Source organism: Telopea speciosissima, chromosome 1 (assembly GCF_018873765.1).
Source record: "Telopea speciosissima isolate NSW1024214 ecotype Mountain lineage chromosome 1, Tspe_v1, whole genome shotgun sequence".
Classification (NCBI taxonomy): domain Eukaryota; kingdom Viridiplantae; phylum Streptophyta; class Magnoliopsida; order Proteales; family Proteaceae; genus Telopea; species Telopea speciosissima.
This window is the reverse complement of record NC_057916.1, coordinates 20,404,157-20,430,180: the sequence shown is the minus strand read 5'-3', so window position 1 is coordinate 20,430,180 and position 26,024 is coordinate 20,404,157. Positions and strand designations below refer to the sequence as shown.

The 26,024-nt window shown below is 40.7% G+C and overlaps 1 protein-coding gene across 1 annotated transcript in view; it reads right to left on the bottom strand.

Moving 5' to 3' along the window:
- Positions 1 to 2,249: 2,249 nt before the first annotated feature.
- Positions 2,250 to 26,024, bottom strand: part of LOC122648825 (ELMO domain-containing protein C-like) — a 41,429-nt gene continuing 17,654 nt past the window's right edge. The window contains exons 5-10 of the mRNA XM_043842067.1: positions 25,574 to 25,642; positions 13,664 to 13,779; positions 13,524 to 13,578; positions 6,588 to 6,708; positions 2,652 to 2,794; positions 2,250 to 2,550 (exon numbers count right to left, since the gene is read on the bottom strand). Of these exons, the coding sequence (XP_043698002.1) occupies positions 2,449 to 2,550; positions 2,652 to 2,794; positions 6,588 to 6,708; positions 13,524 to 13,578; positions 13,664 to 13,779; positions 25,574 to 25,642 (606 nt within the window). The 3' untranslated portion in view covers positions 2,250 to 2,448. The remainder of the gene's footprint in view (positions 2,551 to 2,651; positions 2,795 to 6,587; positions 6,709 to 13,523; positions 13,579 to 13,663; positions 13,780 to 25,573; positions 25,643 to 26,024) is intronic.

Genomic DNA, 26,024 nt, shown 5'->3' with positions numbered 1-26,024 from the left:
AATACTATGTTTTTCGACCCTAGCCCGATTTGTCATAGTACGGGCTATTGATATGCGATCCCTACTCTACTTCAACACAAACATTTGTGAACAACTTAATTACAGATTTTATATCTACTAGGATTGTAATAAGTTCCCATGGCCAACTATCCATATCCTGAGCAACCCAATCCACTAAATTTTGACAGTCAGTCCAAACTTTTACGACTGCGACTCCCAAATCTCTTGCTTTTGAAGTTCCTGGAGCAACACCCTTGCTTTTGATACCTGTGCGCTCCCTGTATGACCAAAATCCATGGAAACAGGTACAAAACATTTATTATAAGCAATTAACAAAGCCCAGCCTGCTTCAGATGTTTCAAAGTTAAAACTTCAATCACATATAATAGTACAAACCCTATTAGGGAGAAACTCAAGGGATATGGACAAAAGATGTAAGTCCATTTGGACATAGTACTCAAAATTCTTATAAATTCAGGTCGGCATTTAGAAATATTTCTGTTTCGTTTGGTTACGAGGGAAATTAAAGCCAAGGAAGTGACAATTTTAAACCTAAAAAAGAAACTATTGTAATCATTACCCCACAATTATATCACTAATTTCAAATCATTCTTTGTTTGGTCATAAAATATTCAATTTACTTTGCATCCAAGTCCCTTGAATTTGAAAAGTGAAATAAAAATCACATCTAAAGAGTACCATTACTAAATATGGTAAGAAATTTAAGTAATTTATACAACAATGTTAGATAATGATTACTAAATTTTCCTTTTTAGGTTTACAAATTTTCACTTGCCTTCCCTTTAATTTCCCTTGCAACACTAAATGGAGCCAATATGTAGTTTGCACAAGAGTTTTTTTCACCTGCGGTTCCCCTGCCTAGTACGTTTCCTTAGTGCCTCTAATAAAAGGGGGGTGGACCCCACCCGGGCAGTGTGTTTGGTCAGGGGGTGGAATGGTCATTTCAGTCCCCCCTATGAGAGGAACCGCACAACCGTACCGGTCAGCGAACCTCAGGGGATAAAGGTCTGTTTGCACAATACATAGAAGGGACAGCTATATATATGTGGGGGGGGGGTTTATTGGTCGGCTGTGATGTTTTATAGATAGGTTTTTTACACCTCCCCCCCCACCCGGCCCGAAAAAAAAAACAAAAAAAAAGAAGAGTCAATATAGAGATGACACTAGTAATCAGTGTTGAGAGTAAAAGCCCTTCCAATTCTCCATGAAAGCATGTCAGGGTCAAATATTGGAGGTGAACTAAATGAGAAGTTCTAAACATATAGGCTAGAAGCCATATTGGGTCAAATACTGCTAGTGCTACACGTTGCTTATTTACTTAGGATCGAGTTTTCCTTCAACCATGCTAAACCAAGAATCTATTTACCTACTACCTTTATTGTGATTGGACGAGACTCTTTAGGCAGCCTAAGGGCATTTTAGACTTCATAAAATAGGGGTGGGGAAAGAATAATTATGACATTCAGATTCTCCAAGTTTCTCTTCACCATGGTTTTAGAAACATTTCTCTATTACTTGTAACAAAAGAATTTTAAATTGCTTGGGAGATGGTTCTTCATGGCACTAGTGTAGGACAAATCTCCCATGCTCCCACATCGCACCAGTTACAGTGCAGGAAATGATTTCGTCAACAAGGGGCCCACATAGTCAGAAAGGAGAGCGAATGTTAGCGTGGATCCCACATGGTCAAGATGTTAGAGGGCATGGGAAAAGATCCCCACACTGTCAATGTGGGGATATTTTTCCCAAATTGTATATTCACATCAATTTACTTAACATTAGCTATTGCTCTCACACTTTTGCTCCTGCTGTAGCTTCTCACTGCACTGAGTGCTTTTGTATTGGAGAGAACTATCATATTTCTATACATTGAACCTAATAAATAGTCAATAATTGTTTATACATGTAGCTACAGAAAAAGCAATGAAGAACAACCAAGTCTTCTAACTGAAAACTACTGGATGCCAAAAAATATATGTTGCTGTTGCACCACATGGGTTGCCAAACCTTTGAAACAGTCAAAATATTGAAAAAGGATGGAGATCCTAAATGACATTAATAAAACTAGTCACAGATTGACGTTCGCCTGACCAATAAGGACAGATACAGATTCCTCATATTTATGAAGGGAATTTTTTACCATGGAAAATGATAGAAACATCAGGTACAAGTATACGCTAAAGTTCACTCCATGTTGTAAAGGTCAATTTGGCCCACCGGGAATGTTACTGATGGAAACTCAATAGGGAATTTTTCTTTTATAATGTAGTCATTTACAGATTAAAATGGGGTTATGGTAATTGAACTAAAAACATTCTCACATAAATATAATATATCATGGGAAAACATCAAGCTGAATTAAAATCTTCATATATTACAGAGGTTAAAATGTTTTATACCTTCATAAGCCAGACAAAAAGTGGCTGGCTACCATTTCAACAAGTTGTATGCAGGTAAGTCCTTCACATTGGTGACATCTTCGAGAGCAAGCTCACGCTCCAACTGTGTTCTTGTGGACTTCAGAACCTCCTACAGATAAAGATAAGGCCAAAGCATGAAAGATTAGGAAAGAAAAATTATGTAACCCTATCATAGAAAAACGGGCAACATCAAGTTGGTGACCTACTTACATTGAATTCCATGTAAGTAGCACGTTTTGCAAGCCATTGGGCATCCATCATCTCAAACGCAACACAGAAAAGATTATCAAAAGCCATTTCATCTTCTCTTAGAAAATCTAAGAACCGGATTCCCGCCAGAGATGTTGGCTTTCCTGCAAGAAAATCAAAACCCTTCAGGTATATTTTCCAACTAATTTTCTCCCGAGCTTATCTATATTTATATTTATTTTCATCTAATACATCATACATTTCTTTCTTGCAACAGAAGACAAATGAAAGAAAAAAGAATGGTTAAGATTTTCAAAGCACGAGGATTAGGATAAATGAAATCTCGACTATCTGAAAATGCGACTGACATGGACCTAAATACAAGAACTATTGCATTTAAAATGAATCAATAGAGGAAGAGGGTTGGCAAGGTGGCAACTAGAAGCTTAAAGCTGTTATATGGCAGCTTACATTGCACCCAAATTTGTAGCACATCTATGCATCAACCTCTCCAAAAACATGTTCAGTTTTAACCTTAAGCAGACTCCAGCAATAACAATTGATGGAAAAAAAAAATTGTTCATGCTGGGAAAACAGTTAGCTGATTCAAAGATATAAGGGAGACATCCAATACACAGCATCCATATGGTTGAAATAGCCCATGAAATTTGACGTAAGGCCATTATAGAAGGTTACCCAGTTAGTTACCCTATTCATCAAATAGCTCAGACGGGACACCTCAGCGCTCCCTGTCGCTCAATTTAGGCTGCAAGTTGCTACACCACAACCAATTGCCATTTACATATAAAATTTTCAAAAAGATATGGATAAATGCTTCATATAGAGTAGGTCCCTAATCCCTATACAAGAAATCACCACTATGGAAATCAATTCTATTAGCTGTAAGAGCAAATGGTTATGTCAATTCTACAAATATTTCCCATATCTTCCTGCTCAAACATTACTTTTCCTTAAAAAATTTCCATTTCTTGGAAAATGTATTAAGATAACCTTCCCAATCAGCCCCACCCCAAAAAAAGATAGAAGTAGAATAAAAGAGAGAAGCTAATTCACTGGGCATTTCAACATACAACTCAACTAAGCCTTAGGGGGTTAGTTGTCAACCCTATGGCCTATGGGTTCAGCTAGATTGGCATTATAAGGTCAGCTACATGGATCCTGTCTCACCATTCAACTATTCAAAGCCATACTTCTTGTCAACTCTAATCCATGCATGACTCTCATCACTTCTGACAAAAACTTCTCTCACCACATCATCCCAAAGTCATTTTAGGCCTGTCCCTTGCTCTTTTATCAATGCATTTTGAGATCTTCATAATACATAAAGCTAGTCTCACCAGATATTAATAGGGTGGGGAGAGAGGCACCTACAAGAAGGTTTGCATCAACTTCGGAAAGAGTCAAGGAGGCCTTTGGTTCTTTCTCTGCTTGAAATTCGATTTTCTCAAGTTTTTTATGCACCACATTTCTTAGTAATTTGCAAGAACATCTAGGTTTCTTGTTGTATCTTCCTCTCTCTAATTAACATAAAGGGCCATTACCCAGTGTTGGTCCCGCCTATGCAGGGTCCTAGGAGGGGTGAGTTTGGAGATGGATCTAACCATGAAGTTTGGACCAATGTCAAGGTTATTTGACCAGTCAACCCTACCAGGCATTTTGGTAATTTTCCCAGGTCACTTCCCTTGGTTTCTTTGAGGTGATTCACAATATTAGCTGGAGGATAGACAAGATCACAAGACCTCTGAGTCTAAAAGGCAGGGTCCCTTATCTAAGAAATCCGTTCTTCATCGGATGCACGTCTCCAAAATTTGACATGTGGGCAGTACAGAAGGTACCCATTCTAAGTGTCTATTAAACAATTGGAATGGCCACCTTAGTTGTCTAGGTGCAGCCTAGGCATCCAGGCACCTTCTTGGGTCCAAGGCACCTGCACGCCTTACTTGATGCAAGAAAGGCAGTTGCCTTGGATGCCTTGGTCTTGCCTAGGCGAGCCATGGACGCCTAGGCGTCACCTTATCAATTTTTTACACTTCACAAGTTTATGTTGATTTACATTCATTGCTTTGTTTTTTGATAAATATGCTTATATTATATCATATCGTTTTTTTATATGTCGGTTTTCTCATATTAGGTCATTGAGAGATGGGTTGAAGTTGTGTCTTGATTTGGGCCTTGCTGATGTTGTGGTTAATTCTGACTCTGCTTCCACTGTTAGAATGGTTAACCGTAAGAGGTGCTCTCTGGAGGGGATGGTACTACTTTTAGGAAGTCTTGGCCTTAATTAATTGTACTCGGGCTATGGTTACCTTTGCTTGCAGGGAGAGTAACAGGGCGGCGGATTGGATGGCCAACCTAGCCTGTGATACTGGTTCTTGCATCAGTTACCACGTTGGCAACCAGCTGCCTGCGGATTTCCAGCGGATACTCCGGGAAGACAGGGCCGGATTGCCAGTTCTAAGGAAATAGGTTCCGTTTTACTTGTTTATTGGTTCTATGGGTCGGGTTCAAGGTTTAGGTGAGAGCTCTGCTCCTATGGGATGGGGTAAGGTGGTATGTCCCCCCCTTTTTGTATTCTTTATTCATTGACTAGTTTTTAATAAAATTCTAGGGGCTGGCCCGGGTCCCAGGTAATATTCGGGTTTAAAAAAAAAAAGTTCATTAATAGCATAATTATATCATATTGCATTGATATGGCTTCTATGTTGCATATAAGCATAATTATATAAAATATTCATTACTATATTACATATACTGCACGCCTAGGGCGCCCCTCCAACGCCTTGGCTTGCTTAGTCACCTTGGCAATTATGATGGCCACACCTAACAACCTTTGCTAGGCAGAACACCTAATATATAGGAAAAGAAGTAAAAGAGCTTGTCAAGGGAAACTTACCTTAAACGACAAGGAGAGCTGATCTAACAAGTTTGACTGTTGGATAGAGAAGGTAATATCTAGATTCACAAAATATAAAAAATTCTGGGCCCACATAACCCATATGACTTTCCACCATAGTTTTGCTATTTCCGTTTTTATCAGCCTTTCAACTATTTTGTCCTAGGGATGACTTTTCTACCATTTCTCAAAGTTCTATACAGTCATGTGGCTAGATGCAAGGATTTAAAACTAATTACCCGAGACAGGATTGGGCTGCATCAATCACAATCTTGATCAGCTCCCGTCCAATCTTTGGCTGATATTGTGAGGTATCAGCAAGTATTTGAAGGATTGGTGTCTGCTGATCCCAAATCCCAACACTTGAATCCTTGCGAAGATGTGGACATGTCCACAAATTTAAGCATCAAACCTACATCTAGCAGATACTAGGGCCATCAATGAAGCCATAACTAGGTTCAGGGTAGCCATCAAGAAGGGTGGAACAGATGGACCACCTATCCGAGCCATGTGGAGGCCTGATTTGGCCACTCCAACCTATGGCCCACCAAGTATGGAATTTCTCCACTTTTGATTGCCAGCCATCATAATTTTTGACATTTGCAGTTAAAAAGAGCCAAAATAAGAACAAAAAAAAAAGAAGAAGGAACCATACATAAACAATAAAAAGAACTAACGGGAACACCAGGTCCCAATCCCATCTACTTTTATGGTTAACATACTCTTGATTGCTTAGGAATCTTTAGTCCCCTAACTTTGATCTTATTGCCACTCTATAAGCAAGGTTATGGCTTGGTCTATCAGAGGGCCAACAAAGTGGTTCCTTTTTTTGAGGGGCTTAAATTGTGAAAAGTATATGTCCCAAGAGTAACATGGTGAACAATGTCCATTGTCATGAAAGCTATGTGTTGGATATCGCATTGACTTGTATCATCTTATAGACAACTCATGCTGCATTCACATATAATGGCAGCAATCCGGACCAACACCACACTATAACTGCAGCTTCATTCAAGATAGCTGTTTATTTTAGAGCTCTTTACCTGATTGCAAATCCAACATTTGAACCAACATAAAAGATATATTGATGCCTGCTACTGCAAAAGGATACTCCCACTCAGCTCTTTTTCCTTTTTTTTTGTGCAACAGCTTTTGAAACGCATCCTGCCAAATGAACAAATTCAAGCGTAAGGATTGAACTCGGCATATCACGCATAACTTCAAAATCTTCAATTTCACCATTGGGCCTCATAAGTTACTCAAATGTTCAAATGGTTGGGGCTGAGACTTGGGTGGATTGTGTATATGCATATATACCTCCAGAGACCCACCATTTACAACATTTATCACAATAATACCTCATAAGTCAATCAAAATTCCAAGCACATCATACCAACGACCTAATGCAGTACTGATCACATCATAACTTACAATCTTAGTTGTAAATTTGTTCAAGTGGCTGTTTCTGGATTGCTCTCAAAACGAAACATTTCAGTGCTCCAATAATTTAGTTAAATTTTCCATGAATATATCAGCAAATATACAAAAGCTAAAAAGATATTATACTTACATACATGTACAACAACAACTCAGCTATTATACATACATACATATCCAACAACAACAGCCACCAAACCTTATCCCAACTAAATGGGTCAGCTACCTGGATCCTTGCCCTCCAATTAGCTCTATTTGAGGTCATACTTGATACCAAAGCTATGCATGTCTTTCCTCACCACTTCTCCTAAGGTCATCTTAGGTTTGCCCCTGGCTCTTTTAGTTCCTTCAATCTGAATCAAATCACTCCTCCGTATCCAAAGGCCACCGTTGAACATGGCCATGCCACCTCAAACGACTTTCTTGTAGCTTATCACGTATCGGAGCTATACCCAAATCAGGTCTAATATGATCATTCCTTCCTAGTTTTGCCACCCATCCATCTCAACATCCTCAGCTCTGCTACACCGAGTATATCTATATGATGCTTCTTAACTGGCCAACATTAGGAACTATACATCATACCTGATTGTATGACTGTCCTACAAAACTTTAAGTTTAATGGAATACATCGATCACACAATACGCTAGACGCAACTCTCCACTTCATCCATCTTATTTTAATTCTCTGTGAAAAATCATCCTTTATATCACCTTCTTTATTTATGATTGAGCCCAAATACCTAAAATAATAACTTTGCGGAATCTCCCTCTCATCAATTTTCACCACCTCATTGTCCGTCTTAGTGTAACTAAAGTTACACACCATATGCTCCATCTTCATTCTACTTATCTTAAAACCTTTTGATTCCGAGGCTGATCTCCATAACTCCATTTTGACGTTAATCCCGCTTTTGTCTTGTTAAGATTCTCATCCACCAAAACAATATCATCGGCAAAAAGCATACGTCAAGGAACCTCATCTTGAATGTCTTTGGTTAAATCATCAATGTTAAGCGCAATTGCACAAACAAATAAGGGCTTAAATCTGATCCTTGATGTAACCCAATTGTAATTGGGAATGCACTACCTTGATGCACCACAGTTCTTACACTAGTCACCACACCATCATACATGTCTTTAATTATGTTCACATGTTTACTTGAAACACTTTTCTTCTCTAAAACTCCAGATTAACTCTCTAGGGACTCTGTCATAAATTTTTTCTAGGTCAATAAAGACCATATGGAGATCTTTCTTGCAATCTCTAAATCTTTCCATGAGTCTCCTAAGTAAATAGCTTTTGTCGTGGATCTTTTTTTAATTAAAAAAAAAAATCTTGTCTCAGGTAGGTTTCAATAATCCCCTCTTATAATTTCATAGTTGTGGGTGTATTGGGTGAAAATCCTGACGGTGCACACCCCTAGGGGGGGAGACGGAGAAGAGAATTATTATGGAGAATGGGAATCGCCAACTAGATTTGGGGTCTATGACCCATGGATGGTGCCCCTCCTACATAGAAGGTTGGCTATGGGCTGGGAAGGTGTTAGGCACCTAACAACCGCCCGATCAACGGCCGGTCTTCGTAGACCATACTATTTGTTATACACTTGTTGGTATACGTATTATGCACGCAATTAATCTAATTTTTGAATGGTTTAACCTATCTTGGTTGAGATTTATGAACCTAATTGGGCTAATCAAGATTAATGCCTTAATCCTAATTACTAATTCTAGGTCGGGTGATTAATTACATTATGGATCTTATTTTGATCTAGCTGATGCACTTTTCTAAGTTAGAAAATCCTAACTCTATGGTCGACATTCTTAGGACAACTATACAAAATGGTTAAGAACCTAAACTAGGTTTAACATGATGAAAAATGACATATAAGGAGACCTCAAAGGAGACCTCTTCAAAGCCATTCGCAGCTTCTTTTACAAGCCTAGTCAGCTGGCTTAGGTCAATCAGACCTTCATCTACCTCATCCCTAAAAAAGAGGGAGCCAGTTCTCTCTCGGACTTTAGGCCTATTTCCCTCTGCAACCTCATCTACAAATTCATTGCCAAAATCCTTGCCAACAAAATCAAGGCTGTAATCCCCTCTCTGGGCAGTCCCAACCAATCCGCCTTCATTTCAGGGCGAAGCATTGCGGATAACATTATCCTTTGTTCTGAAATTGTGCGGGGTTTCGACCGCAAATCTCACTCTCCGGCTGCCCTTATGAAAATTGACCTCCACAAAGCTTTTGACTCCCTTCGTTGGGATTTCATCTGCGGAGTGCTCTCTCAAATGGGCTTCCCCCCTGCCTTTGTTCGCTGGATTCATGCTTGCATCTCCTCCCCCTCCTTCTCTATTCTTGTCAATGGTTCTCCGGCTGGATTCTTCCATTCTAAAGTGGCATCCGCCAAGGCTGCCCCCTCTCCCCCTTTCTTTTCTCCATCGCTCTGGAAGTCCTCTCCCGCAGCCTTTAATCCAAGACTGATCTCCATCTCATCTCTCCCATTCCTAAATGTAAGCATATCAACCTTACCCATCTCGCCTTTGCTGACGATCTGATGATCTTCTCCAAGGCCTCTCACTCCTCCATCTCTGCTATTATGGATTCCCTCCACCTCTTTGAGACCCTCTCGGGCCTTCGCATTAATCTCCTCAAATCCAAAATCTTCCTTGCTGGTATTTCTGATCAGGATAGAGATTCCCTTCTGCACCTGATTGGTTTCTCCATTGGCTCCCTCCCAGTTAAATACCTTGGCCTTCCTCTCATTCCAGCCAGACTCTCCAATCACCATTCCACTCCTATGTTGGATAACATCCGCAAGTGCCTCCAGCTCTGGAAAGCAAACCCCTTTCCTATCCTGGCCACCTTGTTTGTATCCGCTCTGTCCTCCAAGCTTCTTACATCTATTGGAGTGGGATCTTCGGATTACCCAAAGCCACCACCTAGGCGATGGATCGCCTCTTCTGTGCTTTCCTCTGGAAAGGGACTGACGCTTCTAGGTTCCTCCATCCTGTTAGCTGGAAGTCTATCTGTCTCCCAAAATCCGAGGGTGGCCTTGGGATCTGGCGTATTAAAGACTCCAATACTGCTGGTATTCTTAAGCTGATCTGGAAAATCTAATCCCCTCATGATTCCATTTGGGTTAACTGGGTCTACTCTCACCTTCTCAAGTCCGACTCCATCTGGACTGTCTCCACCCCCTCTGACGCCTCCTGGATATGGAGAAAGATCTTTGCCCTCCGCCCCTTTGCCCTTCGAGGTATCTCTTCCTCCATTGCTAGCGGTTCCTCCACTTCCCTCTGGCTCAACCCTTGGCACCCCCTTGGCATCCTTTACTGTGTCCTTGGCCCCAAGTCGATCTACTCTTCGGGCCTTCCAAAAAATGCCCCCCTCTCCTGTCTCATTTCCTCTGGATCCTGGTCCCCCCCTTATCTCAATTCCTCCATTGTCTCTCGGATTTGGCCTGCTCTCCCTCCCTCTCCCTTCCCCCCCCCCCCCCCATGAGGACAGAATCCTTTGGTTGCCCTCCCCCAATGGCCTCTTCAACACCAGCTCAGCCTGGAACTTTGTCCGAACCACCGCCCCCATTGTACCCTGGCACAACCTAGTCTGGTTCAAAGGCCACATACCCCGCCACAGTATCACTACCTGGAGATCCCTTCGCCTTTGCCTTCCCACCCAAGCCTTCCTCATTCACCGTCACATCCCTGTTTCCCCTGCCTGCTCCCTTTGCTGGAATGGTCTTGAGGACTTTCCCCACCTCTTCTTTGACTGCCCCTTTACCTCTACCATTTGGAAAAAAATCCCTCTCCTCCATCTGGCACCGAAACAGGAGACCCCTTCACTTCAACAAAGAATGGCTTTGGATGGTTAATTCCTTCTCTGGGTCCTCGATTTGTGACACCATTGGAAAGCTGGTTTTTGGAGCTGCTATTCATCATATTTGGATGGAGCGAAACCTTAGGAGATGGACTTCCAACTCTCGATCCTTCGATCTGATTTGGAAAGCCATCTCCTTTGAAGTCTCTTCCAAACTCAGCCGTGCCCATCTTCGTGCTGTCAGGGACACCCCTAGGAATACGCACATTGCCGTCTATTGGGGCCTTGACCTGCCCTCTCTTTTTTCTTCCACCTCTGCGTAGGTTGGTTTGCTGTTTCTCCCCCCTCCCTCTCCCTTGTATATTCTTTCCTCTTTCCTGCCCCCTCCTGGGGTATGGTAATACATATTTATTCACCCAAAAAAAAAATGACATATAACATGATGGCAATTATCTTTGAGAGAAAATAGCCAAAATTATGAAAATTGCCCATGAAGTGCCAAAATATGAACAAGGACATAAAATCACATTTGAATATTATAGATGACTGAAACATAACCCAAAAACACTAGACATGCACATGACTTATTGAAAATATGCACAAGGTCAAACAGTGCAAGATGGTAAAATTACCGAAATGGCTCTATTAGGGCAAAAAATGCAAGAATGCATGGGAATGGACCCATGATGCAAGGAAACTATGGGGGATGGTCCCCAATGGTTTAAAATGCAAAGATGGAAGGTCATATGACCCCAAAACAGAGATTAGGCCTGATCATTGCAAAATGAGTGCCCCTGTAAAGCAAAGATGCATGGTATATGCTGAAAACTTGTGAAAATGCCATCTTATGTTTGAAACTTGTTCATGAAGGTTAAAACATGCAAGTGAGTGACAAGACCCTTTCTGGAGCCTTAAATAAAATTTGGCCACAAAATGACCAAAATACCCCCTAGGGTAAAATGGTAAAAGTACTAGACATGCATTTTGAAATCAATAAAAATCTTGAAAAAGATATTAAACACCCTAATATGGCAAGGTGCAAAGTTTTTGTGCTGAAAAATTATTTTGGTCTTGCATTTAGTGAAATGACCAAAATGCCCTCGGAGAGCAAAAATGTCTTCTGCACATGAACATACATGCATATGGAAATGTTCTAAAATCACTTGAAACAGAATGGAAAACCTTTTTTATGATTTTTGGGATTTTATCATGTTTTTTGGATTTTCACTTCGAAATTACCAATATGCCCCTAAAGTGGAAAGATGCAAAAATGGCATGCGAATTGACATCACCCACTGAAGGGGATTGTCCCAAGTCATGTGAAACACATTAGGGGACATCCACAAATTTTATTGGGTTAAGGAAACCTTAGGAAATATTTTTTTTTTTATATTTTTCTAGTGAGAGTATGCATGAGGGGCAAAAATAGAAATGCATTTTTTAAAAATAGCATGGACATTTTTAAAATGCACAAAAATATGCATGATGATCCTACCTACTGATATGTCATATACAAATACTGAGATGGCCAAAATTCAGCATGGACATGTCATGGTGATTTTATGATGCAAATCTACCCTATTTATGTAAAACATGAGAGATATTAAATAAATACATTTAAAACGATAAGAAAATGATTCACATATGCAAATGCATGCTAAACAGTGGGTTATGCTATAATATATGATTACAAACCATAGAATCAGCATGTGCACATTAATTTTTTTATTTTTCTCATTTTTTGTATTAAAATCTAAGAATGACATCTACGTCCTATAGGGGGGATAGGGAGGATGCACAACATGACAGTGTGAAGTGTCATGAACTATTTCAAACTTTCTACCAAAACAAAAAAAAAAACTATTTCAAACTTATGATTCAAGTGTACTACCATCTCTTAGTGTTCATATATATATATATATATATATATATATATTGCACCTCAATTCAGTCAGGAATATGCCTTTTCTTAGAATTTGCACCTCCGGCACTAGGATGTGCTGGTGCCATGCATGCACATCTTGCCTTGAGAATTTTGCAAGATATAGGATGTACCTAATTCTATTTATTTTTAAATGATCAACTTGTTTATTTCTAACAAACTCCTCTGTTCATATTAATTGAATAAATATGGAAGTTTTCCCATACTAAGAAGACTGGAAGCAGTCACGCCATACACTTAACAACATTTCAGGGACTACATTCTAGTAACTTCCCTTTCAAAAATATTTTAAAAAGATATTTCAAGTCCTAAATTCTCCTTTTTGCGTCCCCATGTATATAATAAGAAGCAAACCATCCTTCGATTCGTTGTACAAGGAAATGCAAACACAGATTATAGTAAGGTAATGCTAGAAAGGTTACTGAATTGAATGGAAATACAGGTTTCTCGGATTGAAATGATGTTATCTCTCAATACCCCTGAATTGAAACTCCTCATGCAAAGAGGAGCAACTCATTTACAACAGCAATCAAACTTTGGATATCAGGGTTGCAATACCACAGTCGGCAGTTAGCAGGTCTTTCCCTCGAAAAGAGTCTGACTTGACTCCTTTCCCACTTTCATTTCTATATGGGATTTGTTCCAATTTCTCATAGGGGCTTTATATATATAGGCAATTTAGTTGAGAATCTATTTCTGGATTTAAAGTACAACCATAAGTTTGCCCTGCAGTTGGGGAAAACTTAAAGGCAGCCCATATGCAAGATAGGGGAACATACCGGATATTTCCCCGCAAAGAAGATCAGATTCTCCAATGAAATAAATCCACCACCCCTGATAACCAAGTCAACAATATCAAACCCAACTCATTCACAAAGACCAATCAGAACACCAATTTCAGTTTGAAGGCTCCATATACCTAAAATCTGTTGAAGGATCTGGACCTTGCCAACCCATATCCTTCCAAAGCTCCGATTTAAGAGATGGGAGTTCTCTATCAGGATAAGCTAACCTCCATAGTTGTTTAAGTGCATCCTGCAACCAAATGCCACTTCTAGTTAGTTGTACAGAAAATAAAGTCCAATTTCTGATTAGTATTACTTCAAACACACACATAGATTCAGAGGATTTCCAGGCACCCATCCTGGTACCTTCTCCTTGCTGCATGAAGGGATGACTGACCAGTAGAGAATGTTTATTGAATAAGTGACCCTGGATTGGTCAACGTTTTGTATCTCTATGAATTATTTTCCTTTTAACAAAATGGTTGAAATTTTATTTTTTCTTCTCCAAAATTAAAATGGTCACATAAAGGCCTTATTTGTGCTATATGGTCATCCAAGGAAAAATGAAAACAGCAACTGGAGATTGGGTACACGGAAAGCATCATCATCGCTTTCCTCTGCCGAAAACCCTAACCGCTAGTCACTTGGCTGTCTCTTTGGAGCAGCCTGGTCGTATGGCTGGGCTGCTCCTTCCTCTCTCCCTCCCTCCCTTCTCCCCCTCTCTCTCTTCTTCTTCCTCCTCCACCCCCTTTCTCCACTTTTTCTTCCTATATTTGATACTAACTGCACAGGTTGAAGCCTCTTGGACTGTAGTCTCTGGTCACTCTCTCTGTCGGGTCGCCGCCGGCCCCTCTTGGCCGACATCTCACCGGATCCCAGGCTCAATTTGGCAGCACCAGCTTGGTAGCCACTTTGCTTGGCAAGCTTCTCCGTCAACTGCTCATTCGGCTCGGCGTCTCCTTCGTTCGTCAGCATCTCCGCCGTCGTCGTCTGCATCGCTGGCGCTCGCAACCTAACGCCACTCGGTCGCCTGCCTATTTGGCCTGCTGCCTTGCGTCCGCCAGCCTCGGCCTCCCTCCGGCCGGTTCCGCTTGGCTCGTTCGGTCTTCGGCCGTTTCGCTGCCAGCTACAAGGCCGCAGCCCCCAAGGCTGCCTTCTTTGCTCGGCCGGCAGCCTCATCGCCGTTGCCCTCCGCAAGGCCAGCACCCCTCCGTCATGGCGGTCTCCTTCGCTAGGACAGCTGCCCGTTTGGCCGTGACCCTCTGCAAGGCCAGCGCCTTTCCGCCTTGGTTGTCTTCTCGCCAGCGTTTCTCTGACTTCGTCTTGGCAGCTTGGAAGTTTTTGTGTTGAGATTTGTCATCTAGGGTTTTCGGGGACCCTACCTGGAATTGTCTTTGTTGCCCTTCTTCTTTCTATGGGCTTCATTGCTCTTGTTTTAAGCCCATGTGTGCATTTGTGTTGCATTGGACATGCTTGTGTGTCACCATGTTTCTTGATGCCCATATAGGCTTGTGTTGTTGTCCATAATGGACTTTCATCATTTCCCTTTCTGGGGCTTTAATACATTTTATAATCATCCAAAAAAAAAGGGGGGGGGGGGAATGAAAACTGTACCTTTCTAACAATAGGCATTATGTAATTCAATTTAATGACTATAAGCACCTATCGGTGAGGATTTAGGATGCAAAAGAAGTGTTTTATCGAAAGATACTACATTATACATGGTAATTTATATCACATACTACAATGTCAATAATAGAGAATAATATAATCACAAACAGATGCTGCAATAGAGTTTTCATATAGCTCCAATTATAGTTGTAGGGCAATTTACAGGTAGGTCTCAGGTTGAAAAACAAAAGCCCGGGTTAGATCTGGATGGGCTCCCATAGAGGTTTCATGTAACTGAAGAAGAAAAGGACCTGCTGGCTTCTTTTATTTTTGGAGCACAGCTCTATAGCTCACAGCTTGCAGACAGATGGAAGGGTGAAGGAAAAATAAGTAGGAAGCCTTGGCCCTTGAGGGAGTAGAGAGCTACCATTAGGTAATTCTGAGCCATGTATCTTTAGAAAAGGCTTGTCTCGCTTTGGTCTAGGCAGCACAGAGGCTGAGCAATTACCTCCCAAATCACTCTATGAAGTTGTTCTCACAAATGGACCCCTATACCCACCCACCACCCATGTTTCAAACATTGCCCAAAATCCAAGCCTACCCAGAGGTACATATTTAACATATATTATACATAGTTATACCATTAACCCTGGATTATGCAATGAATGATAGATATTTAGTGATGGTAAATTATCACATAAAGATAGCTTGTTGATATATCTCAGGTTATATTAGCTTTTTTAGACTTTGGAATGAAATTGTATGATTTCTATATCTTATAATGAGAGTTATACAGGTTATCAAAGTTTTGTTCAACATTTTTTGGACACATAAAAATGAATAAAGATACAAACCAAAGAACTCTGCCTGAGCCAGACCCAAACTGAGCCCATTGAATGCTTCAAAAATTTGCCATGGTTGCTCTCAGGCTAGCCAAGCTCAAACCAAAGTCATGGCAGGCCTTTGCTGGGCCTGCCCCCTTAATCTTTAGGTTGGGCTCAGCATGCCCCCCAGCCTCACCCAATCCTCGTCCATAGGTTAATGTAATATTTGAAGGGATAGTTCACGAGAATTCTCTTTAGTTTATTTTATGGTAGAAGGTTCCATCCTTTGCTTTCCCTAACCTAAATGGGGTTGGCCACATGGATCCTTACCCTCCAATCAGCTCTGTTCGAGGTCATACTTGATACAAGTCCTAAGTTATGCATGTCTTTCCTCACCACTTCTCCTAGAGTCATTTTAGGTCTGCCCCTGGCTCTTTTAGCTCCTTCAATCTGAATCAAGTAGTTCCTCCATACTAGAGAATCCAAAGGCTCCACTAAACATGGCCATGCCACCTCAAACAACTCCTAAGTTATGCATGTCTTTCCTCACCACTTCTCCTAGAGTCATTTTAGGTCTGCCCCTGGCTCTTTTAGCTCCTTCAATCTGAATCAAATCGTTCCTCCATACTGGAGAATCCAAAGGCTCCACTAAACATGGCCATGCCACCTCAAACAACTCCTAAGTTATGCGTGTCTTTCCTCACCACTTCTCCTAGAATCATTTTAGGTCTGCCCCTAGCTCTTTTAGCTCCTTCAATCTGAATCAAATCGTTCCTCCATACTGGATTATCCAAAGGCTCCACTAAACATGGCCATGTCACCTCAAACAACTTTCTCGTAGCTTATCATGTATCGGAGCCACTCCTAAATCAGCTCTAATATGATCAATCCTTACTTTATCCTTCCTAGTTTTGCCACACATCCATCTCAATATCTTCATCTCAGCTACACTGAGTTTATCTACATGATGCTTCTTAACTGGCCAACATTCCGCACCATACATCATAGCTAGTCGTATAACTGTCCTACAAAAGGTTTAAAGGAATACGTTGATCACACAACCAAGGTTAAAGTATCAGTATCGGGTATCGTATCGGAAGGGTGATTTTAAGAGATGTATTGTACTCTATAAATACGCATAGAAATTCTCAATATACACATGGAAATACACTTTTGGAGCAAAAAACAATATAAGTAAGCAATATATAGCATGTATCATGCATAAACAGTAAAATGGAGAACAACGGGTAACGACACAAGAAAGTTTCATTGATTTGAGTACAAATCCTTGCAAATAATCAAGTTTAACGCATCAACTAACTTAGTTTTACCTAAATCTATCGATTTATAGCACAAAATAGGATTAAAAATCATGATTTAAATTTTACACACAAAGATCATGTTATTCTGAAACCTACCTTCTTTTGTGAAATCTCCTTTTTCTGTGAAAACTCGTATCGGTATGTATCAAGATGTATCGGCCGATACATACCAATACTCTCACAGAACCCTTAACGTACGTATTGTTAGTATCGATCTGTATCGCATTGTATCAGACAATATTGGCTGATAAAATACGATACCAATATGTATCGTAGCGGTACCAACTAATACCGATACGTATCGGTCTGTATTGTATCATATTGGCCGATACTTTAAACCATGTACACAACACCTGGACACACCTCTCCACTTCATTCATCCTATTTTAATTCTCTGTGAAACATCATCTTCTATATCACCTTCGTTATTTATGATTGACCCCAGATACCTAAAATAATCACTTTGTGGATTTCTGATGTAGTCATGATCATACATTTAATACCCGCTCCACTTTCTCCCATGTACTCTTTCCAAGATGTTTCCCATGGCTCTATTCTAAAGGCTATATTTCAACGACTCTTTTCCAACGGCTAGTTGCCCCTACCCCTATATATTTTTGTATTGTAAAGTGTAGAAGAGAAAAGAAGAATTTGAGTCCAATGAAACCTTTTGTGGTGAGTGAGTCCCACTCTTGGGTCTAATGAGTCTCCCTTTGACCCTTGTAAGTGGTCCCACTCTTGGGTTGAGTGAGTCCCACACTTGGGTTAAGTGAGTCCCCAAGTGACCCCAGAGCCATGTGGTCCTCTTTGACCCTTGAGTTAAGCGGTCCTCTTTGACCCTTGTTATCTTGTACTTGATTTCTTATTTTGGCAGTAAAACTCTTATACATTTTCAGTTTATTTTTGAGTCGCATCAACTTGGTATCATAGCAAGTTCAGATATTGAGCACAATGTCAGAGGTAGAGCATAAGTTCAAGAAGCTTGATCATGACACTTGGACAATGAAGATGGCTGCATCAAACTTGAGGACGAGTTCTTTCAAAGCGGGGAAGAATGATGTAGTCATGATCTTACATTTAATACCCGCTCCACTTTGTCCCATGCACTCTTTCCAAGATGTTTCCAACGACTATATTCTAATGGCTCTATTACAACGGCTACATTTCAACAACTCTTTTCCAACGGCTAGTTTCCCCTTCCCCCTATATATATTTGTATTATTAAGTGTAGAAGAGAAGAGAAGAAGAATGTGAGTCCAACATATCCCCTTGTGGTGAGTGAATCCCATTCTTGGGTTGAGTGAGTCCCCAATTGAGTTTGAGGTCCTCTTGTGGTTGAGTGAGTCCCCAAGTGACCCCAGAGTTAAGTGGTCCTCTTTGACCCTTGAATTAAGCAGTCCTCTTCGACCCTTGTTATCTTGTACTTGATTTCTTATTTTGGCAAGAAATCTCTTATATTTTCACGTTTAATTTTTAGCTGCAACAATCTCCCTCACATCAAGTTTTACCATCTCATTATTCATCCTGGTGTAACTAAAGTTACACACCATATACTCCGTCTTCGTTCTACTTATCTTAAAGCCTTTTGATTCCAAGGTTGATCTCCATAATTCCAACTTGGAGGCCGTTTGATAACACTCCAAGAAACGCGTTCTTCCGTTTTTCTGTTTCAAGAAACGGAAAAACACCCCAAATAGTGTTTGATAAACTCGTTTCGTTTATACTGTTTTTTGAAACATAAATTAAAATTTATGGGCTAGAGAACAGGTTTGAAGAAACAAGTATGACTTGTTTTTTTGTTGTTTGAAACAAATTGAATGAAATTGTGCCCGATAAAATAAGGAAAGGGGGGGGGGGAGAATCGTTTGGGATAAGAAGAAACTCAGCGCTACCTCCACCACCACCACCTCCACCGCCACCGCCACCACCACCACCACCACTACCTCCACCGCCACCACATTCACCACTGCCACCACCAATACCGCCACCACGTCCACCTTCACCACCACCACCAACGCCGACACCACGTCCATCTCCACCAAATTTTTTGGTATTTAATGACATTTTTTAAACCCAAAGGGGAAAAGAAAGGGAATTTCCGTTTGATCAAATTGTTTTTTCTTTGATGGGGATTGAATGTCTTCTTCTTGACCCTACACAGGGAGTTCTTCTTCCTCTTCTACTATTTCGTGGAAGCGAGTTCTTACCCCACCGTTTTCTGTTTTCGGAACAGGTTTACCAAACACCCCAAAAACTGTTTCTCAGCACAGAAACGGAAAAAGCTGTTTCCGTTGTTTCTCAGTACAGAAACGGCAGAAAGGTAATCAAACGGTGCCTTGGTTTCGACCCTGGATATCGTTTTGGCCAAGCTTGAAACCGAGACAACTCAAAGATTTTGGTTAGTTTTGACCGAGATATAGTTCCATGACAGTGAGTACACTGACGTGTACCTTGATGTAGTGATTGTCCTCTGCCTCAACCACCGCCACGGCCTTGGCCTCCCCATGAACCGCGACCACTTACAGAGAAACCAGTGCCACGGCCACGGCCCCCACTATTTGAAACAAGGGCAAAATTATTGTTAGATAAGGGCGAGTCAGATTTGGTGTATGAGGGAGACACAATTCGCTGGATCCGATAAAATGCCTCATTAATGGATGGAATCTTCTCGCCAGTAAGAATTTGGCTTTTCACTGGTTGAAAGAGTCTAATCTAAATTTTGCAACTAAGAACTCAGCACGTTGAGATTTAAGGACTTTAGTGTCAGTAGAGAGAGGTTTGTACATATTGAGTTCTTCCCACATGCCTTCCAAGGAACCATAGTAGACACCAATGGATTTGCCACTCTGCTTGAAGGAGAACAATTTTTCATATAAGTCATATACCCTGGACATGTTCTTATCTTGAGAATAGGTTTCTCTGAGGTCATCACAGACACCCTTAGCTATGGTATGAAAAATCTCTTTGGAAGTCACAAAAGGGTCTATACTATTCCACAACCAACAAAGGATTATGGCATTTTTTATTATGTCTATTCCGGATACTCAGCAACAGTCATAATTGTCAAGGCATCGCCTAGGTTATTGCCTGGGCATCCAAGCACCTTGACAACTAGTGTCGCCTAGGTGGGCATTTTCGTCGCCTAGGCAGTGTCGCCTTCCGTCCAGGCCCCTTCCAATGTCTTGGGTCACCTAGACGACATGACAACTATGGCAGCAGTCATAGCAGGGGGTGGCTTAGTCAGATAATCCGTTTTTCACCTGGCAGTGATATACATTCTAACTGCCTGTGCCCAGATTAAATAGTTTGACGCTCCATTGAGTTTAATAGATGTGATATGGACATTGAAAGAGTCCGTGGAGGGTTTTGAATCACCCAACAATCGATACCCAATAAAATAACTAGCAGCAAAGCACAATAGATATATCAAAGAGCAATCCCTGAAGAGGATATAAATATGAACAATAACCAGCGGCAGCTACAGATGGGCAGATTCTGATCGGAACAGCAGGTAACCAAAATATAATAATAAGACCTCTTCTGATAGGTCTCCAAATCAGGAGAGATGTAGTGAGATAATGGGGAAGAACAACCCCACAGTATTAAAGCAATCTAATGAAGAACTAGTATGCAGCATTAATATAATAAGAATCTGAAATAAACCACCCAAAATTTGGATGATTTCAAAAATCAGAAAATCAGGGTGTCAGATGGATACCAAACAATTGTCCAGTGACACTTTCAGATGGACCAATAATCAATTAAAACATCAGATAGATCTGATGGTCTGATGTCTAAGATTTCCAGATTTAAAACTAGCCAGAAATTATAGTAAAACAGGTATCGCCAACTCTGTGGAGAGAACCAATAACTCAGCATCAGAGGCTTGGATCAGCCACAAGTAAGCATCGAGTGTCCTTACCAAAAGGGCCAACAAAGCCCCAAAATCTCAGGCAGATCTGTTGGCTCAATGCACAGAAAAATCATATCTCAATTCTGCCCAGAAAAAACATAGTACTGACTTAATTCCTCTCAGGTATTTTCTTGGTATTGAGGTCGACACTCCTATGGTCCTCCACCAAAAGCTTGGCACTGATGATGGCGAAGACCTTGAAAACAAGCACCAGTATAGGAGACTAGTAGGCAAGCTTATTTATTTGACTGTTACTAGGCCGGATATATCATTTGTAGTTGGTGTCACTAGTCAGTTTATGCGATGACCTAAGAAGATTCATTGGGAGACAGCCTATCAAATTCTAAAGTATCTGAAAGGGGCTCCACGAAAGGGGCTTGTTTATAGACCTCATCAAAATGGTGATCTGGTAGGGTTCTCTGATGCTGATTGTGCTGGTGCTACTGGTGATAGAAGATCTACCACAGGATATTGTACTTTTGTTGGAGGAAACCTAGTTACTTGGCGAAGCAAGAAGCAAACAACTGTGGCTAGATCCAGTGCCGAGGCTGAGTATCGAGCTATGGCTCATACTGCAGCCGAACTTATGTGGTTGAAGTCATTATTCCAAGAGTTGGGGTTTCCAATCTGTGAAACCCGGTCAAATTTCATAATAAATTTGAACTTTTGGAATCTGTGTGATTTTAAGTTCTGGTTCAACTTTGCCCATACTAGCCTCTAAGTTGTGGGCCGTCTTGATAAAGAAATTCAGACTTATCTCATGACTCATCTGTAAAGGCATTCCGATCAGCCAACTACCGTGGCCTTAAATGAGTTTGAGGCGTCTAGCGGAAGACAACACATAAGCTTGGCATGCTAGATTGATGGCCTGCGAAGCCTCTCTCTGTCTTAGGCCGAATCCCAGGTAAGAATCCCATTTTATATGTATGTATGTTGTATTTTTAATTAATTAGTGTATTAGGGGCAGAATAGTAATTTTTACCTTGTGGGACCCCGCACCAGAGCTACTTGTGTCGGGTCTGCTGGCTGGACAGGCTGCAGGACCTCCCCCTTAATTAAACTCAATGTAAGTATAATTTAAAATATATTTATATAACGTTTTGTACGACCAAATAGGGTTATAAGGGTATTTTAGTAAAATTGTCGTTGTGGGACCCAGTTCCCCAGTGGGGAATGCTGTTCCAGACAATTACCCGTGTTCGGATGACCTTTAATGTCGCCCGGCATCAAGTTATGGATAGAATAGACCAATAAATAAGAATTCAGATTTATAAACTATTTTAGAAATTAGTCTTAAGTAGTTAGATAAATATCAAAAGCCTTTCCAATTGATCACTATTCACAAGTCTAAGGGAGCTAAAGAAATTCGTTCCAGCTTGGGAGAGAAGGAAAGAAAGAAGAAAAGAGAAGAGAAGAAGAGAGGGAAAAAGGGAAGCTTACCTTAGGGCTTGTCTTCAACACTGAACTGAACCAAGAATCTCCATTAGAAAGTCCTGCACTCTAAATCTGTTCCTATAACTGAGGTAAGCCTTGGATACTTGCTGTCTTCCTCTTTATTTCCCTTCTTCTCCATCTCTAGTTCACCTATTAAGAATTTCTGCCATTAAAGCTTGGAGACCAAGCTTGGGTTTGTGAAATTGAGCATAATTAGACTAATTTGAAACAGTTTTTGACTCTCTAAGACCTGAAATTTGGGAAATTACCAAGTCTGAAAGTTGTATTGCTGTTCTTGATGGCAATTTATAAACCCTAAACTAATTAATTAGGTTTAATTGAATAATTACCAAAATTATGAAGTTATTTATGAAATTGAACTCCCATATAGGTAGACCCACCTTTATATAATGTTAAAACACTTAGTTTCTTCCTTGCATGTGAAGATCTACCCAAAAATAGGAAAAACCCCAAATTCGGACACACTCCCGGATGGAGTTGCAGGCCCAGGGGCGGTTGACCGGCTCCCTGGAAGTCTGCATCCGGCTCCCCCATTTTTGTGCCCTTATGACCTAGACCCCTTGGGACTTGACCTTGGACCATCCCAGAACCTATTGCATGGTGTTTGATATGTTGTTTAGGGCTGTTTCTACTGTTTTCTAGTCAGTTTGTTGGATTGTTGGTGGGTAACTGACCTAGAATTCCTTCTATAACTAATCTATAATATTCTTGTCTCATATTTAGGATTGTCTTGGTCTGTTCTTACCTGCCTATTAGAGTTTATTCACCTAGGCTAGCTACAACTACAGGTAAGGGGATTCGACCTTAATTTCCTGCGTGTTTATCACATTAATTTTAACTTTATGCTGAATGCCATGCTCATGCATCATTACCTCTATACCTGAAGCATGTAGTTTTCTAGCTTTTATTTAATGCATTAGACTGCATGTAAAATAGGTTGCACAAAGACATACTGCATTGCATTTGCATTGATTATTTATATGATGTGAATTTATGATGATGGAATTCGGTAAATTATAACTCAGATCATGCTTGCCTCATCATGTTTAGACTGCACTGGGCTAGGTTGATATTCATTACCCAGTACTGTGCCCCTTACCAACAGGGAGAAAGGTGTTGGACAACCCGTGGCAGAGACCGATGTGTTAGTTCCGGGATGCCATCTTCTGTCCCATGTTAGCGGGTCCCTAATTTCGTTGTGGGAATAAACAGGCAGGGTTGGTCATTTGGGGGTCTGTCGGGGTCCGATGTGTTAGTTCCGGAACTGGCGGGTCCTCACCGTGGTAGAATGGTTTCGCTCGGGTGACCGAAGGGTTAGTTCCGGGACCGAGGTTAGCATCTACCACTAGTAGTAATACTTATACCCCATGAGACTTAGTAACTATGCTAGGAACATGCTAGTTTAGCACATGCATCATGGATTTAATGTGTTTGTATGCTTGTACCCCCCTTACTGGGCTCAGTTGAGAGCTCACCCCTGTGGATATCCTTATTTTTTCCAGGTGATTTAGTCACTTCTAATGTTGGATTTACGGCGCTGGAGTTTGAAGTGCACGATACTTCGTGCGCACGTGATGATTGGGCAACCTCCTGATCTTGGCCTGATAGTCCAGGCTACCTCCCCACTCTTTTATGCTTTATAAATGCTTCATATAGTTATAGAATAGTTTCTTGTATACTTTTACTCTGTAGTACCTTTGAGAACTGTATAGTTGTATCACAAGCCTTATCATTTATATAAATGAAATATCATTTAGACTTCTCTTACTAATGATGTTATCTCTATTAATTAAATTGTTTCCGTTGCCTCTGATTACTGTATCTGTGAGCAATGATTGTGAATAGGGTACTGCACTTGTGATCCTTGGGGATTGGTTGGATGTCAGAGACATCCCGTCACACTTGGCCCTTAATAACCGGGCCGGGGTGTGACACAATCACTCTCCTATGAAGATATTCTGTGATAATCAAGTTGCTATCTACATTGCGAGTAATCCAGTGTTCCACAAAAGAACCAAGCATATTGAAGTTGATTTTTTATGAGGGACACCATCATGAAGAAACTAATTGCTACGCCGTTTGTGTCCTCTGTTGATCAGCTTGGCGATTTGTTTACCAAGCCTCTGTTTGGCCCTGCATTCCGGAAAGGCTGTTCCAAGTTGTGCATGGGTGATCTGTATGCTCCAGCTTGAGAGGGAGTGTTAAACCGTGGGATTTTATGCGCACCATGATAGGGGGAGTTTTCTTCTTTCCTAGTTAGTCTAGGACTTTATGTTTGCTTAGTTTACCTGTTTACTTGCTATTCAGTTTTCCTAGTTAGAATAGGAAACTTCCTTTGTAATCAGCTACACTATAAATATATTGATTGAGGGGGAGGCTAGCTATCGGTTGTTAGACTCTCTAGCAGCCTCCCCATTCTGTTTTCTTCGATCTTCTTCTCTTGTTACTGGTTCTATACTCTGATATTGTCACAGCTCTGATACCATGTTACAACCACTTATCCCAAAAGCTTGAGTTGTTAAGTAAGGGCCACAACAATGTATATCAATACACAACAACATATCTTATGGCATTAAAGGTGATGTACAGCCTTCAGTGTTATGGCCTGTCCAAATTCTGCAGCACTGGAAATAATTAAGAAATCAATAGATTTAGTGGAAAAATCTTATGATGCAGCTTCAAAACCTAGCAGGAAACATATGACACCCTGCGGATAGAATGAGAATTTCAAGCCTTGCAATAGGAAAGTCTATTCCCCTTGGTGGTTTATATAAGTCTAATTCATCATATTCAATGCATAAGTTTCATGCTTTACAAGCACTACGCTATTTGAACTAAAATATGAAGACATCAAAGAAACAGGGGCAGAATATAAACACCATAAAGAAGCTCACAGACATATGGTGGAGGAAGGCTTACTTGATGTTCCAAATGAGAGCCATCAAAAGATACTTCCAATCTTTGCTGTATATTTCTGAGTCTTTCTTCCTAGAAAGTAACCAAATATCAGGAACATTAAAATTGACATAAAGTGCCTTTTTCTCTTTTGGGTCTCAACTCTCAACATAAAGTTGATTTTCCTATAGGAAACCCTTGAAGGGAAGATAAGCAACAGAGAAGGGAGATCAAACTAACCGCAGAAGTTTTAGTCAACCCTTCAACAATAAGACCTACCATGGCTTTAGGTCCCTTTTATTATTTTTATTTTTTGGAGGAAAGGTAAATGAGGCTCTAGGTCATATTGATGTTACTTTTTACCCTTTTAAAAATTTTTTTTTTTTAATCTGATTACCAGGAAGAATGTTCTTGAAAAACTCAAAATAAATCTAGAAGAGCAGAATAGTGACCCTTGTTACTCAGGTTGATCAAG